Genomic DNA, 20,802 nt, shown 5'->3' with positions numbered 1-20,802 from the left:
TCGACAGGTACGGTCAACAGGGATGTGGTCATGTCCTCTTCCTCTTCCAGGCAGCTTTGGTGGCTCCAAGGACAGACAGGACCAACACCTGCATGTGGAACACTGGCCTCTGGTATGCAAAGAGTTGGCCAGGCCTGGCTGGAAGTTGCAGCTCAAGAGAAGATGTTTAATGCAAGAGGAGACAGGTCTGTGCAGCCTGGAGGAGCTACCTGCTCCTTACAAAGAAGGGATGAAGGCAGGACCAGGGAGGGGAAGGGGAAAGGGTGGGATTAAGCAGCTAGCCGGGCCATCCAGCTTGCTGGTGATGTCTAAGTGTGGCTTTGCCTAGGTTTCCCAAGTGGCTCGAGGCAAAGGGTCCCCAGAGCAGCACTCCAAGTGGTCTCACATCAGCGCTGGTACAAGAGTCCGCCGGACACCACAATGTAGCCCTGAAGGGCAAAGACAACCATCAGGTCAGGTCTATGGACACGAGGACCATAGGACCCCAGCTGCCCCATCAGCCTGGCTCTGAGTTCATATTCTGTCACTCTTGCTGTGTGTGTCCTTTGCCTCTCTGGGCCTCAGTTTCCTACTGTCACTTGGGGTGGTGACATCATCCACCTCGCAAAGGCTACTCTAAGGATGCAGCCAGACTGCGCAGGCAGAGCACTCAGCATGGGGCTGGAGCTGGATGCATGCTCCGCAAATGGTCAGGATCATCTCTGTTTTATGGCCAGGAGTCCAGACCACTGAGTGTCTTCTCCAAGTTCAAGTCTCCCCAGCAGATTCAGGCATCCCCCATATGTCCCCTGCTCTCTTCACTGTACTGCAGAAACGTCCTGGGGGCCTGCTGATCTATCTTCCTTCCTTCCTTCCTTTCATTCATTCAGCAAATCTTCACTGAGCCTCTACTCTGAGCCAAGCCCTGTGCCAGGTGCTGGGGACCCAGCAGAGAAAAAAATCAGACCCAGTCCCTGCCTTTGTGTAGCTCATAGGTGGTCCAGTACAGTAGCCATTAGCCACATGTGGCTAATTACTGTAGTCCCCTATTACCCATGGTTTCATTTACCCAAGTTTAACTACAGTCCAAAAATGTTAAATGGAAAATTCTAGAAGTAAACAGTTCATAAGTTTTAAATTCCATGCTATGCTGAGTAGTGTGATGAACTCTCCCGCCATCCTGCTCCATCCCACCCTGGACATGAGTCATCCCTCTGTCCAGCGGATCCACACTGTCTGTGCTACCTGCCCATGAGTATAGGGAGAACATAGTATATGTGGGTTTGGTACAATCTAGCTGCAGTTTCAGGCATCCACTTGGGGGGGGGGGGGTCTTGGAACATATCCCCTGCAGATGAAGGGGGACTGCTGTGTATATAAATTAAATAAAATTTAGAATTCACCTCCTCAGTTGCATTTGCCACATTTCTAGTGCCCAATAGCCACATGTGCCCAGCAGCTGATCGTGGCCACTGCCTCGGACAGTGCAGATTTCCATCCTTGCAGGAAGTTCTATCGGACAGTATAGGTCTAGGAACCTTTGACTTCAGACCCAGGTGGCTGGATTTGGAAGTGCCAAGGTGGCTCAGCCACCAACTCTGCCTGTTTGGGGAAGTCTTGGTGGAATTCCCACCAAAAGTCCTGCTCCAGCGTGAGCTGGTTGTTCCTGCTTAGCGGGGTAGAGCACCCAACTGCCTGGGACCACAGTTCTCAAACAGTGAGGGCGTCCCCCCTGGAGGACATCAGGAGGTTCCACTCAGGGAGTGCGAGTGAGACACGGAGATGGTGGGCTTGAGGGACCTTGCTTAAGTGTTCTGTCCTGTGCACGTCTTATTGAGTGAATTAGAAAGAATATTATCCTTTCAAATCTTGGGTGAAACAGAAAGAAGTTGTAGGATCTTGTCCTAGGGGGTGGGGATTGAATTTCACCCTGGTCCACAATTTCTGATCCAGGGAAAGTCATTTAGAAGGGTCAGAATCCCCTCCCACATCCAGCCTGTGGAGGTTTGTGTACAAAGCTGGAAGAGCTCCCTCCTCCGCCCTCCCCCAGACTCTAAGGGGCCCGTGCCTATCCCAGGACACAGAGTCACAGGACAAAGGCCCTAATCTCCTGAATGTGGCCTGGTGTGATACTTGATGAGGACTAAAGAGTGGGTGAAACCCTTGCTCCAATGTCTCTCAACATCCTGAATTGTCCATCACACTGCAACTGATGATTCATGGCGTGACCTGGGTGGGAGCAGGGGGCACTCCCAGGCCTGGCTGACCCTGGACCCCAGTGTGTGCACCAGCAGGAAGGGAAGGAGAGAGGTGACCCCCACATCGCCAAGCCCAGCCTCCCTCTAAGGATGGAGGAGGCCCTTCTGATCACACCCAAAGGCTCTCACCTCGTAGACAAAGACCTCAGGGGCAATGTAGCGGAGATTGGTCACACTGGGGAGGGCAACCCCTATGCTCAGGAGAGCTGCAGGAGGGCAAGAAGAAATCATGCTCAGCTGGAAGACCATAACAAAGTATCACCTGGAGCTGGCTCTGCGCGGAAGTCCTCATGTGCATTGTGACACTGAGTTCCACAGATACCCCAGAAGTAGGAACCATTATCATTATACCCACTTTACAGAAGGGAAAACTGAGCCTCAGGGAGGACACAGAGCTTAGCTAAGATCATCCAGCTGCTAAACAGTCAAGCCAAGATGCGCACACAGGCAGCTGGACTCCCGAGGCCACCCTCTTAATCTCTGAGCCTAGGAGGTAGAAAGGGGCCCGGTTGGAGCCTGGAGCAGGTGGAGGGGCAGGAGGGGGGCCAGAGGGCAGAGCTCACCATTGAGGTGGTCCAACAGGGGCCTCTGAAACACGTTACCCATGAGTGACTGCACTTGCTCCATCTGCATTCGTGGAGCCAGGGAGATGGTGACCATAGCCCCGCCCCAGCAAGGGGCCAGGAGAGACGGACAGGCCGGCACATGTGAACACACAGACAGACACACAGACAGTAGAGACACGGGGGAGGGATGAGGGCAGGTCACCCTGGTCCGGGCTTCAAGCAGAGCCAGCTACCCCTGGGGTCGGGTCGGCATCAGGCACCGGAAATGCTGGCCTGAGGGGAGGCTGAAAGACCAGCCCCTGACTGACTTTCATTCACTGGCTGCCCTGCTGTGCCGACCAACAGACAGATCAACTGACGGTGGACAGACTGATGGGGCGACCTGGTGGGCCACTCGACAAAGGGATGCAGGGCAGCTGGTGGGCCAGCCATGTGACTGCAAGAGCAGCTGACACTGTCTGACGCTGGCTTCTATAGAAATGTACTATTGGACTCAGTGATTCTTGGGCTGAGGGCGGGGCTGACAAGCCGCAGACACCCAGGCAGAGGGACAGACCGACTGACTGACCCCGCTGAGGCTGGCTGACTGGCTGCCTAGCAGACGGACAGCCTGGGAAAGACAGACTGTCCGATGGGTGGGCCACTGCCTGGCCACTGTCCCTAAGCACCCCAGGAAGGAAGCCTGATGGTGGCAGCATGTACACGCACGTGAGCACACGTGGGCACACTCCCCTTCCCCGAGCTCAAGGCCTGCACCACCCAGCGAGGGGGTATCTGGAGACCCCAGCACCACACTCACTTCAATGAAGCCCACATTAGAGGAGGCCACAGTGACCTGGACATTCCTGAAAGGGAAGCAGGGGGGTTAGGAATGGGGCCTAGTGCCCGCCACCCACGTACCACGCCTGCTGCCTCCCAGGCTCCTCTGACTGACACTGTGGTGGGTGGCTGCAGGCTCACTGCACAGAGGAACACGTTGAGGCTGCTGGGTCCAGGAGGCCTCACTTACCCCAACACAGACGTGGTCCCCTGAAGTCTCACCTCAGACACGTAGAGCTGGAGGCTCAGGTTCACTACCTGGGTGTGTGGGGAGAACGGGGTCAAAGGGCACAGAGCCATGGGAGAGCTCTCAGCTGGCCACCAGCTACCCCAGCCTCCCACCTATCCCCCTATTCATTCAGGGTTTTGAAGCACAGGTCAGTGGATGAGGTGAACAATAACCAAAGTAATCAGACAGGATCCTTTCAGAGAGTGGTGGGTGCCATGAAGCTGTGTGGAGAGGCTGGTGGAGACCATCTTTCTCCCAGTAGTCCTGGAAGGCTGCTGGGAGGAAGGTTGTGACATTGAAGCTAAGACCCAAAAGATGAGGAGAAGCCAGCCATGCCAAGAACAAAGGGAAGTATGTCTGAGGCATGTGCAAAGGTCCTGAGGCAGAAATGTCCTGGCACATTGAAGGAACAGCCAGGGGACCGGTGTGGATAGAGCAGAGCAAGTAAGGCGAGCGAGGGAGGAAGTGGGGTCTCCTTGAGAGTCACCCATCCCCCTGGCCAACCCCGCCCAGCCCACCTCACTCACCACATCGAGGGAGAAGAGGGACTGGAAAGCCGAGTCGGAGTCTGGGGCCAGGACCTCCACGAAGGGCTGTATCCTCAACGTGGCATTGTTGGTATGGAGTGTGACCACGGGTATGGCATCCAGCCGCACCTTGAGTGCCAAGGGCCTGGGCTCGGGGAACTGGCGGGCCACCTGGGGAGCAGAGAGGGCAAGAGGGAGGAAGGCACCTGGGGGCTAAGGCTGGGTGGACTCTTTATTCATCATTCCTGAGACACCAATCAAGCCACCATTGTGCTTTACATGCCTGGGCCACAGAGGTGAGTCCACCCCTGCCCCCTGCCCTCAGGGACACCCAGTCGGATGGTGGTAGCGTGAAGACAGGCACATCCTGTACAATCAGTACCAGGAGGGAGGGATGGGCTTGGGAGCACAAGGAGGCTCCTGGACCGGATGACGGGCTTCATCCTCCCTGAGGAGGTAATCCTTGAGCTCGGACTTGAAGATGGATAAGGAAAAGGAAGGAGAAAAGATACTGAGGGCAGAGGGCACCTCTTGTGCACTGCAAAGAGGAGAAAACAGAGCAAGTTTTGGGCAGAAGGAGGGGCCATCCGGGAGGTGGAGGAGGTGCAGATAAAGGGGCAGGTGCTGAACCCCACTTGGAGTAGACATGATACAACAGAGATCCCACAGCCCAGAGAGCCTCCCACTCCAGCTCTGAGTCTCAGCCCCTGGAATGACCAGAAACATCACCAACCTCAGGGATGACCTGGCCCAGCGTGGAGGTGTTCAGCGGGTTGTTACTCAACTTCTGAAATGAGCCCCCATACATGGTAGGTGTTAAGGCAACAACTCCCCGAGCTAGACCACTTCTTGCCTCCTGATCACCCCATTTAACCCTTCCAACAGCCACCCTGTGGCCCCAAAGCTCCAGCTGCCCCACCCACCCATGATTTGGCCTCTGCCAGGTCTCCCCAGGCTGGGCCACGTGCCCTGGGCAGCAGGACCGGCCCTCACCAGCTGCCCTGTGATGTCCATGTTGAGTGCACCAGCCTTTTGCAGCAGCAGGATGGCAGAGTCAAAGAGGTCCTGGGAGAGGCCCACGGTTGCCATGACACCGCTGGTGCCCACGTGCGACGGCAGCACGAAGGGGGTGGCATCCATAGGCAGGATGATGGGCTTGCCCAGCAGGAAGAGGACAGCCTGCGGGGGGTGGGGGTGGGGGCAAGGAGGGAGGGAGAGGCAGTGGGGCCTCAACAGGCAGGCAGCTCCATAGCAGATCCTGGGCTGTGAGATGCTGCCCACCCCAGGGTGCCCCATGTTGGCAGCCTCACGCCTTTGCCTATGTGCCATGCTCCCATCTGGAAGGCTCCCAGCTCCTCTCCCCTCAACTCTTCTGCTCCTTTAGGAATCTTCCAGAACACCAAGGACTCCAGAGGAAACAAATCCCCAGCTCTGGGCTGACAAGGAGGCACTTACGTTGATATCAAAGGAAATGTAGTCTTTAGTGACGTTGGGCGCGTTGATCATGGTGTAGCGAACCTGGGACTCTGGACCCACAGGGCTGAGGCCTAAACAAGGCCGGGGTGAAGAAGAGAAGATGGTATTCTTAGCATTATCCACCAATGCCTCATTTAGCCAGACCCAGGCCAAGAAAAGAAGTTAGGAAAGGCCCCGAGTAAGCAAATTAAAGTTGCAAAGCATACACCCAAGATTCAGCCACTCATAACCTGTTGACTCTTAGTTGAGACACAATTCTAACAGTTTTGGCGTCTGCTTTCCTAGTCAGTGGAAGACTAGAGATTACAAGTTAGCACAGAGTAGGGTCACTCCAGGCACAAGTGCCCCCTGACAAAGGCAAGAAGGAACCAGAGAAAAAGAAGGGAGTGTCCATTTATCAAGGCCCAGGCTGCTGGCTTACACTAGGTCATTCAATCCTCAGCACCAGCCTGTCGGGTTAGGAGCCCATCACACACACACACACACAAACACACACACACACACACACACACACACACACACACGTAGTTTGGTGAGCTCAGCTGTGCTCAGGATTGTATACCTGATCCATCTGACTCCAAAGCCACTCTCCCTCCGCTTAAGCACACTGCTTCCTGCAGGAACCCAGAAGGCACACGCCCCAGGGCAATGGGGGTTCCCCCACAGATCCTTGGAGAAGCCCCCAGGAAGGTGAGTTAAGAACTCAGTCCTATAAGGTGAGTTTTCTGAAAGCTCAGAATACCCTCACGGGGAAGTTTGCACAGGCTGAGTCACTTGTGGGAACCACACCTCTGGACACAGCGAGACCGCATGGCAGGTGAAGGCCCACCGTCAGGAGAGCCCACCTGTTAGCAAGGCGTCCTCCCTGAAAGGCTCTGGATAACCAGCGTTTTAGTGTGTGTGTGTGCGTGTGTGTGTGCGTGTCCATTCTGATTTTCTACTCTCTTCTGGATTTAATTTTATTTTCTCTAGCATTTTGGAAATTTATGATTGTAAAAGCAATGCAGTCTGACTCCATTTCTACACATCAGTGGTTGTCAAAGATCAGGGTGGAGGAGGGGGGCAGCACCAAGAGATTTTGGGGCTGGTGGAATGTTCTCTATTTCAAGTGTGGTGGTGGCTACATGACCATATGCATTTATTTATCAAAACTCATAGAACTGGACACTAAAAATAATTGTTATATGTTTTTAAATGAGTAAAACCATTAAAAATTATAAAATAATAATGCACATTTATTGTGGGCATATGGAAGATTTTAAAAGATGGAAAAAATATAACCTAGAATGTTAAATGTATTTCTTTTTCAGTATTTTCTTATGCAGAAATGAACTCTCTCTCTCTCTCTCCCTGTAAAGCTGGAGCCTAGCTATATATAGTTTTGTGTCCATCACTTTTTCTTTACCGAGTGGCATGACAGCTTAGTGAAAAGCACAAACTCTCAAGGAGGGCTGGCTGCCTCGGTTTCCTCATCTGTAAAATGGAACTAATAATCCTACAGTAAATATTAGCTCTTCTTACATTGTATTTGGCTGGGGACGTTGTTAGGTGATTAAACACTCCTTTAAACTGTGCTTTTAAATGGTTCCTGTCACTCCACGTTCCACATGTACGTGACTCGTGTAAACAGTCCCCCAGGGCTAGACACTTAGGTTTCTTTTACTAGATTTTTTTTTCCTTAATTCCTCAAAGACAAGGGGAAGAGGTGGTCTCTGGTATGAACCCAGTTACAAGGCATCTTGATGGAAACAACCCCTCAGAGGAAGGAGGGAGAGACTAACGTTTATTGAGTTTACTGCCTGCCAGGCACGAAACCTGTGCTGTCTTGCAGCAACACATGGGAATAGGAGAAATTCTGATTCCCATTTTTGGGTAGAATGACTAAGCTCAGAGAGATGGCGTGAATTACCTAAGATCACACAGCAAGCGAGCAACAGGGCCAAAATTCACATTCATATCCTTTGATTCCAAGTTCAGTTTCCCTGGCTTCTTGGTACCTCCTATTAAGGTAATATTGGTGTTGAAGCAGTGAGGGGAGTAGGGGAGGTCAAGGAATGTTCCCCAGACCTTGACCTGGGCTGTGAAGTGTGGACAGAGCAGAAGGTGGACACATGAAGAGGAGAAAACCGGGGTGAGCTGATTCACCAGGTCTCTAGCACCATGCTAGGGATTTTAGACTCGGTGCCTCTGATTTCCCACCTGTAAACTGGGGATAATGATGTCATCTTATAGGACTGTTGTTAACAGTTTGCACAAGAAAGCCAAAGCTACCTTGATTTGAAAATATTCACTAAAGAAGCCACCAGGGGTAAACACGGACCCTGCCAGACATCCCTTCTGTCTGAGATGGACATGGAATGCCAACATACCACCCCCTGTAACTGTCCCCACACCCTCCATTCCTGCACCCCTGTCCCCACCACCCTCATCCCTGCACACCTATCCCAGGCTGTGTGAGAGTTAGATGTAAACCCCCAACTCAAAGGCAAAGCCAGCTGATTGCCAAGTACAGCTGCCAACAGTCTGCAGCTCTGGATGTCACAGAGTCAATGAGAATCCTTCTCTGTCCAGTAGGAGAAGGTGCACTTCAAACAGGAACAGCTTCAAAACAGGTTCGTGAAAAAACAGACGGAACCCTGGATTATGCGCAGGACTCACTGAGAATATATCACCCCCTGAATCAATAGAGGATGTGTTCTGTGATCAGTCTGGGGATGTGTGGGTAACTGCCAGTGTAGTTCTTCAATGCTGATGAATACCGCTAAAAAGATGAAGCCGACCTACTTTCAGGGCTTTAATCCCATGTTGTAAGTTGAAGCCCTGCCTGAGCCTTGTTCAGGACACACAGTTCTAAGTGAACTGTGTCGGGCTGCGAGCCCCGGGAAGCCCTGGGTGGAGGAAGGTGTGTGGGCCAGTGGGGAGGTGACCACTGACTGATGGGAGTTGGTGGACACATACCCCAGCTCCTGCCCCTCAGGTAGGACCACACTAGGGATGTTCAACTCAGTCTCCAAGAGCCTCCCAGTGGGGCTGAGCCCCCAGGTGCCCACAGTGAGGACCCCTCATTAACACACCTTCCCTTCCTGTCTCATGGCTCCCTTCCCCAACCAGTGCTGCCTAGGGCCACCCTGCATTTGAACCACTTACACTGAGATCCTCATCTCAGGGTCCGCTTCTGGGGACACTGGCCTGACAGTGACCTTCTCCTAGTACAGTCCTAGTACTCCCTAGGTAAGGAGGAAAAATCCGGGGTGAGACGTGGCTGATGGCAGAGGCAGAGGAGAGGGAGCCTGGGCTGTGGGCCCCTGTTGGGTGGGGGGTGGCCTCTGAGAATGGGAAATGGGAGCGGGGCATTTGGGAGCAGGAGAGCTTGAGTTCTGTGAAGGATGTGCTGAGTTGGAGGGGCTGGGGGAACTCCAGGAGGAGGTGTCCAAGAGGAGGTGGAATATAAGGGCCTAAGCCCAGAAAGTGGGGGACAGGAAGAGAATCCAGCTAAGAATGTGGGAGCTGTGGCAGCAAAACTGGGGGAGGCTGGGGTCCCTGAATCTCCAGGCAGAGGAGGAGGCAATTACAAACTGACACACACACACACACACACACACACACACACACACACACACACACACGATATTCAGATTCAGTTCTAGAATTTGGAGAGTCTCAAATTCCACCAATAATTGTTCAGGCAGCCTGTGACTGACCTCCCAGAGGTCGACGCTGATGCAAAGGAGGGTCGGGGGGCCCCAGAGGATCTCAGAGGCCTCAGCCCCCTCCCCCTGGGCACCCAGGTCTTACCGATTAAAGTGCCCAGGTGAACATTGAGGCCCTGCACCAGGTTGGAGATTCTCAGGCACAGCTGCGGAAAGACAGAGCGGCTGGGTTAGGGCGGCCCTTGGGACTGGAGAGGCAAGGCTGGGAGGGTCCAGAGTCCCTGTCTGGAAGCCTCTCCCAACCCGGATGCCAAGGCCTGGGATCTTTCCTCCACCAGCCAGTGGGCATCTTCCAGCATCTCCTCTGGACACGAGATTCAGAGGGGAAGCAGGGGCTGTGGGACACAGCAGAGGTGGCCACAGCTGGGCCCCGGGCAGCCAAGGAAAGTAGCCTGCTGCCCTGGGGCACAGAGGCCCAGCTGGCGGAAGGGCCTGCAGTGGAGGCAGGCAGTGGTCAGCAGCCCAGGCCAGGGAGACTGGAGTCCTGGGCACAGAGAAGCGGACTAAGGTGGGATCAGCGTGAGAGAAGGTGAGGCAGAGGAGAGGCTGCGAGGCCGGGGGTGTTCACAGCTGGTCCAGGGAAGAGCTGGTGAGGCTGGGCCAGGCAAGGCCAGGAGGCAGAGAAGAGGTCTGGGTCAGGCTGTCCTGCCTTCAGCCCTCAAGCCTCAGTTTTCTCATCTGCGAGATGGGAATGTTGAGGCTTGCCTCTTGAAAGTGCAGGATGGCACACAGTGGGCTGATCTGGTCTCCACTACAGCGCATTAAAGGAGGCTGGGTGGAGTGGGAAGGGGCAGGGAGAGAGAGGGCTCTTCTGGTGGGGTAGGGCCCTGGCCCCTAGGGCACCAGCTCCCACCAAGTCAGCTGCCTGCAGACAACGATGAGAGCTAAAATAGTGACGGTGACACTCACTCTCCCAAACTGTCCTAAACTCTCCGCGCTGTTGATGCTCTCCACCCCTGCCACCTGCCAGGGGCGCTCTAGATGTGGAGAGAGGGAGGCTGGGGGACTTGTTCCAGGGTCCCAGCTGAGAGGGAGGAGAACCAGGATTGGAAGCCTGGTTGTGCCCACGCCCTGGACCACTGTTATTTTGTTCCCTTCTCAGAAGCTACCTGGCCCTGCAAGCACTGTTCCCACCCCACCCTCCAGCATGGACTTGGGGCTGGTCAAAGAGGATGAGCCTCCCTCCGCTGCAGCCCCACAACTGCACCCTGTTTGGGCCCCCGCTTCATTGCCCTGGACCGTTCATTGCCCCAGCCTCCTCCCTGCCCTCACGGGGAAACTGGAGGAGCCCACGAAGGGCTTTCTAGTGAAAAAAAATCTCAGTCTCCGACACCTGCAATCTCCCATTCATTCACATGCCTTCTGACCCTTCTGATGTGAGCGGCCCCCTCCTCAGGAGACCTGGCAGGAAGTCTTTTACCTTGTTCCCCAGGACAGCTTTGATGTGCTTCTGCAGAGGGGCCAGCAGCGCGGGGGCTGTGCTAAGGAAGAGACACCAAAAGGGCCTGAGCTCCAGGTCAGTGCCTTGGGGCCTGTCTTTCGGCAAAGCCACATTTCCCTGAGAGACGTCTGTCCCCTCCCTCAGCCAGGGGGTCGGCAACTCCCGCACCACCCCCTGCCATGTGCCGGGCACGGTGCCAGCACGATTGACCCCACAGGGGAGGAAACAGCCTGGAGGTTTGGAAGTGGCTGAGATGTGAGAATGAGGCCAGGCTCGGGGGAGACTGAGGGAGTTGCAAAAGCCGTACGTGGCCATGTCCTGGGCTGATGGCTTCGTGGCCACTGAGCCCAGGGAGGCGGGGGCAGGACAGGGGTCCTGGGTCTGCTTCTTCCTATGTGGGCCCCCTTTCTCTGGGACATACCTACCAAGTCCCTTCCTCACTGGGCCTAGCTGAGGGATGGGTCTAAATCTGTGTTTCTCAGTGGGGATCCATGGGAAATTATGGTTCCTTGGTTTCCCAAAAGTTGATCTTAGTTGTGACCCAACTTCACAGTGGCCTCTCGGCGGAGGTGGGAGGATGGCATCTAAGTTTTCAATGACATCAAACTCTGGGCTTCCGGTTCCCGAGCAATAAACCACAAGCAGCCCCCGCCCCTGAGGACTGCGAGGGGTCATGAGTTACACAGGCTGATCGTGGGACTCAAGTGTGACTAGATTTATGCCCAAGCCTTCTCTGGGGAAAAAGTCCAGTCTTTGTGTAAATGTTGCACTCTTTTAAGACTCTAAAATACTCAACTGACAGTGAGCCCCCACCAATGGGCGGGAAGGCATAGACATAAGGCAGAGAAATTCACAGCAGTGGGGTTAGTCAGGCTGCCAGGGTTTGTACCCGTTTGCCAGCTGTGTGACCTTAGGTGAGTCACTTAACCACTCTGTGCCTCTGTTTGCTGTCCTGTGAGATGCGGACAATACTCCCACCCACCTGGTAGGGCTCCTGCGAGACGACACACATAAAGGGCCCAGAAGGCGCCCAGCACACAGCAGGTGCTCTGGAGGTGGGCACGGCTGTTAGCTTTAGATCCAACAGGAGCCGCCGCCTGACTCACAGTGAGAGCTCGGTGGGTCTCATCCCCTCCCTGGGCATCAGACTCCTCATTTTGCAGTGGGGCATCCCTCTGAGGTCCCTAACAGTGACTGCCAGCCCAGGGTCCCTCCCCAAATAGTGGCTAGTTAGTGGCTAGTACGCATAGTCACGTGGTGCGGGGCAGTGATGGGGACACAGGCTTTAGCCACACTCTCACCGTGTGACCTCGGGTGTGTCCCTCCCCCTCTCTGAGTCTCAGTGTTCTCAGCCATGAAATAGATGTCATACTGGGGTGGAGGGAGGCTCTGAGTCCCATTGTGGTGATTGGATGAAGTGGGAAGTTCAAGAAATGGCACCTGCAGCCTCAGTGTCTGGGGTCCTGCAGCCGAGCCCCCAACAGACACCCACCTGTTATAACCATCAAACACGACGGCCTTGTTGAAGAGTGAGTAGCAGGCAGAGATGCTGACCACGGGGGTCCCGATGGAGCCCTGGGCCACGAGGGTGTCAGCCAGCAGCACCACGGGCAGCATCAGGTGCAGGGGCTCTGGGACACTGCAGGGACAGCAGTTCTGAGCCCCAGAGGCACTGCCCAGCAGAGGCCACATTGACCAATGTGCGACCCCACATCTCTCCCCAGCCAGAGCCTGCCGTCCACTTAACACAGGCAGGGCCCCCCTCAACATGAGATGGATGCTGGGCACACCCACAAACTCCACTCAGGGTCACAAACATCGTCACAGATGACTTTGAACTCTGGCTTCCTTGGACCCTCTTACTGTGAGACTCTGGGCCACTCAGTCCCTATGCTAAGCCTCAGTTTCTTCTTCTGTAAAATGGACATAAGATTGGTGTTACCTCTCACAGGGCTGCTGTGCTGAGTTTCCTAGGAGACAGTCATGTGAAAACATCCTGCTTGGAGCCTGGCCCACAATGAGCACTTTTAAAATGATAGCATCAGGACAGAGGAGTTAAAATAAGAGTGTCCTGCTCCCAGTTTGAAAATTAAATGCACGTAAAGTGACTGATGCACAGAAGTAATTCTAATATTTTATTGAGCACCTACTATGTGCCTTACACTGTGAAAGGGGTAATATAATTTTAATCATAGCAATGCATACATTCACGACAACCCGTGTTGCCATGCTGCAAAGTTTCATTTCATCCTGGTTGTTTTACAGAGAAGATAAACTCAGGAGCGGAGAAGTGAGATGACTGCCTAGCTATGCAGTTGTTGAGTAGGGTCTGGGTTCTCAGAAATTGTCTCACAGTCTTGCTCCCCCTGGAGGGTGGGAGAGAAGGCACTGGAGAGGGGGCGCTAGACAGAGAGTTGGAAGGTCTAAGTTGGGGTCCTGGGAGTTGCTAAATCCTCTCCCCTCACTCTGCTTTCAGAGAGTCCTTGAAAATCCTCCTGCCCGCAATGGGAGTGGAGAGTCACTCACCGAAAGATCTTGAAAGTAAAATTGGTGGCTGCCGATAAGCGTATTCCAAAACCGGCAATAAATTTCAGCTGGAGATATGGCATATGGACATTCAGAATCTGAATCCTGCAGGGTAGAAATCAAAGTGACAGGGTGGCCCCCTTTAAACCATGGAATCAACTCTGGGGTGGGTGTTCTGAATATGTTGAAGTTTATAAAGGACTTTCTGACAACTAGAACCACAGGATAAGGAAGCGGTAGTGAGTTTTCCATCATAGGGGGCATGCAAGCCGAAGTTAGCCAATCAGCCCGTAGGAAATGCAGGGAGGACCCCAGCATTGGGCAAGAGTTGGGTGAGATGACTGCTCAGGTCTTGGGGGGATTTTAGTTTTTGATAGGGGTCTGGAAAACTGGGAAGATGGGGAAAGACTTTGGGATCCACAGAAGTCAGAAATCCCCTTCAGTCAACAGCTTTGGCTTGTAGCCCTCCAGCAATGGGAAACTCACCTTCTGCAAAGCTGCCTGTTCTGATTGCTAAACGCTCTTCAGCTAATCTATTTTTTTCTTTAATAAAAGTCATTTTTTCCCTGCCCAGTAGTTAGTTGTGGGGGGCACTACAAAATGGTAGAAAGTTTCAAAGTCACATCAAAACGCCATCCTCAAACACTCTCTCTGTTAGCACTTGGGTGACGCCTTTCCGTGACTCTCCTTACGACACAGGCTGACCTGGAACTTGCTTCTCTTTACTCGACAACCATTCTGGATGTGTCCCTGCATCAAACAAGAACTCCTGGCACTGTTTTCAAACAACCACATGGGGTCCTTTGTATGGCCTGAGTGCCCGGAGCTAGCAGGACCCTTGGCTACATCCTCCAAAAGCTGGACACAGAATCTAGACACAAATCTGACCCTAATTTACCCCTATGGTGTCTAGATTCCATGTCCAGCTTTTGGAGGAAGTAGCCAAGAACCCTGCCAGCCCTGGGGACCCAGGAACCACAGCCTTGGCCCCTAAGGGGAGAAATCTACTAAAAGAGGCACCCGGCCCCCATGTCTGGGTCCTTCTAAATCCTCTTGTGATCTCTCACCTGGTAGGTGGGAGAATCTAACTTGGTGAGGGGAACACTCATCTAACGGGTGGGGGAGCACTCTCCCATGATAAGTGTACTCACCTAGTGGGCTGGAACGTTTTTCCCAGTGGGCGAGAGCACTCACCTGGTAGGCTGGATCACCTGTCCACTCCGGTCCAGGAAATGTGGGATAGGGACCTGCAGGGCCTGCTGGAGAGGGACTTTCCCGACTTCAGCCACTGAGGGGCCAGAGCAGGGTGAGGTCAGGAGCCACCGAGAGAGAAACCACACCGCCCACCATCTGCCCCACACCTTGGGCGGAGAGAGCTCAGAGACTGGAAGGGCAGGCTGGTCCACGGGTACACGGAGGGCCGCTTGGCTCCTGATTTGCCCGCCTTGGGTGCACGACCCCACCGGGCCTTTCCTCTCTTGCTTCTGCCTCTCCAAATCTTACCAGTCTACCTTCTCAAAAACAATAGCATCTTGGGGGGAGTAGGGGTAGAGCTCAGTGGTAGAGCATGTGCTTAGCATGCACAAGGTCCTAGGTTCAATCCCCGGTATCTCCATTAACAACAACAACAAAAACCCAGTAACATCCTTGGCCTTTTCGCCAGGCTCCGATCAGGCCCCACCTCCTGGGGTGCTTTCCGCAAGCCCCCAGGCAAAAGGAGCAGTTCCCAGTCCTGCGGGGTCGGGGATGGGGGGCATCCTGACCTGGAGGCTGGGGGCTCTGGAGTCCCTCAGATTCTGGGTCCAAATCCCAGCTCTGCAGCCCACTCTCGGTGTGGCTGCTCTGTGCCTCAGTTTCCCCGCCTATTAGTCTGCAATCATTAGAATGGTGCCTGTCACATAGGGTGCTTGTAAAAACTCAGCGCACTACAAATGTTAGCTCCCGTGGTTGGTTGTTTTTGTAATAATAACGGCTAGCACTACTATGGCGCTCCCTTTGTGCCAGGCACTGTTCTGAGTGCTTTGGTTTTCCTCAAAATTCTACGACATCAGTATGGTATTATGCTCAGTTTCCCGAGGACCCCTGGCAAGGAGAAGCTGGGTAGGGGCCCAGGCACCTGGCCCTCGAGGCCCTGGACTTCCTCACACGCCTGTGCTGCTGGGTTGACGGAGGTGCTGAGCAAACAGTTAAACAGGAGCTTAAAATGAGAGGTCACAGTGCTGGAAGGGAGCATCAGAGGAGGAGTCCAGAGGCCCGATCTTCCCTCAGACTCACTGTGGGGCCTGGGGAAGTCCCTGTGCCTCTCTTGGCTTCAGTTTCCCCAGACCCTAAGACATGATGGGGGTGGTCTCCATGTTCCCAAGACCCCTCTCCAGCCTGACTCTCTGCAGCTGAGCTGAGACTCTCTGACTCAGATATGTGGACTCCATTTACAGTGCTCCCCTGACACAGGCTTAAACTCTGAGGCTTGCGGGATGGGCCAGGGAGGACACGGTAAGAAGCCACCAGCCCAGCCTTGGAAGAGGTGTGTACAGTGTGTTCTTGGCAGTTTGTTTCCACTGAGAACAAACAGCCAGGTGCACCACAAGGGCTCTCCAGGGATAAAGGAGGCTTACACAGAGCAGGCAGAGGGAGGTGGCTGGGGGAGGGCAGTGGCCTCCTGTCCCCGCAGGCAGTCATCCATGTGCCACTCTCTAACACGGATCACTGACCCCTTTTCATTGTCTGCCCATCTTCCCGGATTCAAGGTTCCGGAAGTCTATGTGTGCCCTAGGGTCCCTGCTGCTTCCCTGAGCCAGCTCCTCTACTTTGTGGCCCAGGGCCACTGAAAGTCCTGTCTACTCTCTGACCTCTGTCCCTCAAACTGTTATCTGAGCTTGGGCAGGCCCTGCGGGAATAGCTCCTTATTTCCCTCTCGCTCCGCACCCAGTCTTGGTGGGACCACAGAAGCCTCCCGGGGGCAGCGGGGAGGCCGCTTTTGCCCCTTCCTGAGCCTAGGTTCCCTCACTTTGCCCCCACCCAACCTTGGGATGGGGCAGGACTTGGAAGGAGGGAACAGAGACAGGGATGAGGCCTCACCCAAGAGGGGCCCAGAGAGGGGATGGTTCTTCTCTCTGTGAGCCCAGCAGGGTGGGCCCAGCTCCTGAACGTTCCCTAGTATAGTGAGTGCAAGACATACTTCTCTGAGCACAGATGTGCGCCCAGACCCCCTACACACGTGCGCGACCACACCTGTATACACACATCCAGGCGTGCACCCTGGCCCCTGCACACATGCCCGTGGTTAGTCACCCTCCCTGACACTCGAGTACAAAAGTGGGCACATCTCTATGAATTTTCTACTCATACCAGACACACACAAGCAAAAGTGGCCACTCAGACCAGCCCATCTTCCCATCACTCAGGCACGGGAGCACGATCAGGTGTGCGCATGTGCACATTGGAGACGGCATGTACTCCCACTCACGCATTCATTTCACAAATATTTGATGAGCAGCACTGTCTGAGGGCCAGGGACACAGTGACAGATGAGGTAATTCAGGTCCCTGTGGGGCTTTTGAGTTCACAGACATATGTTTACACTTAGGGTTGTATACACACACACAGACGTGGACTCACGTGCACACACTTGTGCACAGACACACGCAGGACAGCCTGGCGGCATGTCTCTTACCGTAGCTCAGCACTTCCTTGTTGAGTCTGACCACGATGCCCGGCTTGGAGGCACCGACCACGGGCAGCAGCACCAGCAGCAGGCCCAGCCCTCGTGCCCAAGCCATGGCGGCCCTGGCCCCTGCCCCCCAGGATCTGTGGGCAAGGGTGGGGACAAGCATCAGGAAGCTTGTCCAGAATGACCCCACCCTGGGCTGCTCAAATCCCACCCCAGCCTGGAGATCACAAGTGAGTGGTGATCCCAGTCCTGCCCATGACCCCACGCATCAGTTTTTGCATCTCTGCACTGGGAAGAATTGCCTTCCCGTTCTGCTTTATTAGGAACCACAGGGGCATCTGGTCTGGAAATGGCCCCCGAGGCCCAGAGAAGACATAGCTTTGTCTAAGGCCACACAGCAAACCAGGGCCGGTTGCCGGACCCAAGCCACCCGGAGGAGGATGGAGAGACTCCCAGATGGGGAGACTGAGAACATCTTCCTGTCCCAAGGAGAGACCCAGGCCCACCACCCCAAGGTCCAGAGCTGTGTCGCCTGACGCCAGGAATCCAGCCCAGTGAGACAGTCCGGCCTGGTGGCCAGCTGTCCAAACCCAACTGGGGAGGACCCAGGGCAGTTCCTGCCCTCATCTCTTCTTGTGCCAGGCCAGGAATGTTCTGAGTGTCAGCCTCTCACATGGCTCCATCCCCTCAGGCCCCAGACCAGCTGAGTGGACAAATCCGTGTCTGACTCAGGGAAAGGGACCCAGCAGGAGATTGGCAGGGCAGGCATTGCTCAGATGGGTAACTGAGGCCCAGCCAGGTGGCACTTGCCCAAAGTCCCACAGCCAGACCAGGGATGGTTCCTTCTGCAGAGGGCAGCTGGAGGCAGTATCCCCACTGAACAGATGGAGAAGTTGAGGCTCCTCCCTAGAGGATCTCCATTCCTACCTCAGGTGGTTCCCAGGGCAAGTTGACTCTCAGCCCCAGCCAAGCCCTCTGTGGCCCCAGGCAGTTGCAGAGGCTGCTTTATGAGGCTCCCCAGTGCGCAGGGCCCACCGGGAAGGGACCCAGGAAGGGGCAGGGTTTCTTGCGGTTGTGAGTGTTTTCCCTGCAAATATGGCCTTTGCCAAAATGTCTCATCCCACGTGTGCACTGTGGCTGCCACGTAGTGAGCTCAGCTGCCAACCACTGCAAGACCCTGGGGCTGGGCAGCTCTGGGGCCTCGACGACCAGGAGATCTCTAGATGGAAGATTGGTCCCAGGAGGGTCCCCTCATCACCCCAGCCAGGCCTGGCCAGGCCCAGGAGGAAGGGGATGCCCGAAGTGCAGTTATCCCTTCTCCCCGGGGCCTCCATGCAGAAGCATCAGCCTTTTAGGAGGAGCAGGAAGCCACCTGAGCCCCATCCCCAGTCATTGACTGAGCCCTGTTCCGGGTCGCACTCTGAGCCCTGACCCTTGTCACATACTGAGCCTGCAGCAGACATGGAGACCTAACCCAAAGGGTGACAGATGAGAGAGTGTGGAGGACTCAGTCCCTCTACTTAACCCTCAGTCTCTCTCCCAACGCACATCCCACTCACAAAGGACTGAGCCCAGCATCTCTTCCCACCTTGGCTAGTGGGGGCCCAGGGAACTGTGCGTGCCCCTGAAGGGGTGTGTATATGCGTGTGTGTCTGAGGGTTGTATGTTGTTTATGTGTGTGTGTGGTGTGTGCACAGTCATGCGTCCACATGTGCACTAGGTCATAATTACTGGCATCAGAGGAAAGAGTGTGTGTGTGTGTGTACATGAAATGGGCATGTTGCCCTCTTAGTTGATGGTGTTACAGGCCTGTTTACACAAACTTACATGAGTGCAGGTGTGGGGAGTTTGGTGGACAATATGTAAAAGTAGGCTTGGTATACTGAGTGTGTCTGTGGGTCTGTGTGTGAATGTGTGTGTGTATCGTGGACTGTTTCCTGACATTAGGGGTGTGCAAATGTGTTTGTGTGCGTACATACACGTGTGCCCCGGAGATGATGGCAGAACCACAGGTAGGCCCCCCCCATTCCTCTGCATGGCTCACCTGGGACACAAGCACAAGGAGCCTTGGGGCCTCCTCTCACTCCAGAGCCTTCTATGGCTCCCACTGATTCCATTCCGGCCCAAACCTCAGGTTCAGAGGCCAGGCCCACCTGTGCTGGGTCCCCACTAGTGCTGACAGGAACTGCAGACCCCACTGGGCCCTCCCCCAGAAGCCAGAGCTCACCTGGACCAGCCCTGCCTCCCAGCCAGTGCTCCCCTGCCCCATTCTATAGACAAAAAGGAATGAGCAGAGTGAGCTGCACGCTCCTAACACCCTATACCTGGCCTCAGTTTAGCCACTGATGCACAAGACCAGCCCTCCTGGTCCTCACTGTAGCCGAGGCAAACAGCAGACTCAGCATAGAATGGTACAAATATTGACCAAAGCCACTCTCAGTGTTTGCTCTCGACATGAACACTTCCTCTTTCTCGACATTTCAAGCACCAGGGGACATTGGGCAACAGCCAGTAGACACAAAGGAGGGAGATTCTCACCAGCCCCTCCTCCCTGCGGTGATGGTAAGCGCCGTTAGTAGCACCTGCTACGAGCAGGCTGTTCTTCGGTCACTTTACCCTCTTCCCCAGGGATGGGAGCTGGTTCTGCTCCCCCCTGTGATTAATAAATAGCAGTGCTTATTAAACACTTGTTGAATGAATAAATGAATGAATGAACCATTGAAAGACCCTTGTAACAATGACAGTGGCCACATTCCAGAGCTTCCCCTTCACCAAGTTTTCCTCAGAGCACTGTATTAGTTTCTTATCGCTGCCATAACCAACTACCACAAACTGAGGTACTTAAAACACAAATTTATTATGTTACGGTTTGGGATGTCTAAAGTCCAAAATGAGTTTCCCTGGGCTAAAATCAAGGTATTGGCAGGGCTTTATTTCTTTCTAGAGGCTCTAGAAGAAAATCCACTTCCTGGCCTTCATTCCTTGGCTCGTGGCCCCTTCCTCCACCTTCAAAACCAGCAAGTGAGGCTGAGTTCTCTTTATGCTACTGCCGCTCTCCTCTTCTGCTGCCCTCTTCCACTTATAAGGACTGCTGTCATTACACGGGACCCCCCCGGATAATCGAGGATATTCTCCCATTTCAAGGTTAGCTGATGAGAAACTTTGATCTCACCTGCAAGCTTTAGTTCCCCTTTCCTATGTAACGTAACATATTTACACGTTCAGGTTTTGGTACCTCTTTGGGAAACAGTTCTGTTTACTGCAGGTACTTAACCTGCAATTTGAGCAACTGCCACCAGGGGGCAAAAGTGAATTCATTTTAGCCTCATGATCCAAATAGGCTCTCCACAGGCAGGGCTGATGGAAAAACCATAGCCAGACATTCGCATTCTGTATACTTTTACTTTTCACCAGTAAAAAGTAGAACTTTATGAAGACAACAACATGCACACATTGTTTTATGTTATGTAAAACGTCCGCCGGTGAGAAGCTCAGCATTAGAGTGCATTCGTGTACAGCCTAAGAAGGTGGCAAGTCTGGAAGCTCAGAGCAAGAAAGCAAGGGTCTGGAAGCAAGAAAAAGTGTGACCTGGATATTGGAG

The 20,802-nt window shown here is 54.2% G+C and overlaps 1 protein-coding gene across 1 annotated transcript; it reads right to left on the bottom strand.

The window, feature by feature from the left end:
• Positions 1-145: 145 nt before the first annotated feature.
• BPIFB2 (BPI fold containing family B member 2) lies at positions 146-18,262 on the bottom strand. The gene is made up of 16 exons (XM_032462111.1): positions 18,129-18,262; positions 17,205-17,338; positions 14,726-14,819; positions 13,532-13,636; positions 12,498-12,644; positions 10,985-11,045; positions 9,650-9,710; positions 5,834-5,925; positions 5,372-5,557; positions 5,112-5,165; positions 4,379-4,549; positions 3,813-3,880; positions 3,603-3,648; positions 2,801-2,864; positions 2,367-2,443; positions 146-428 (listed from the first exon to the last, which is right to left on the bottom strand). Exons 2-16 carry the CDS (start codon positions 17,308-17,310, stop codon positions 387-389), a joined length of 1,374 nt encoding a protein of 457 aa, XP_032318002.1. The 5' UTR covers positions 17,311-17,338; positions 18,129-18,262; the 3' UTR covers positions 146-386.
• Between the last annotated feature and the right edge of the window lie 2,540 nt (positions 18,263-20,802).

This window comes from Camelus ferus, chromosome 19, assembly GCF_009834535.1.
Source record: "Camelus ferus isolate YT-003-E chromosome 19, BCGSAC_Cfer_1.0, whole genome shotgun sequence".
Lineage (NCBI taxonomy): Eukaryota > Metazoa > Chordata > Mammalia > Artiodactyla > Camelidae > Camelus > Camelus ferus.
Note: the sequence above shows the minus strand (reverse complement) of the source record. Positions and strands in the feature narration are given on the sequence as shown.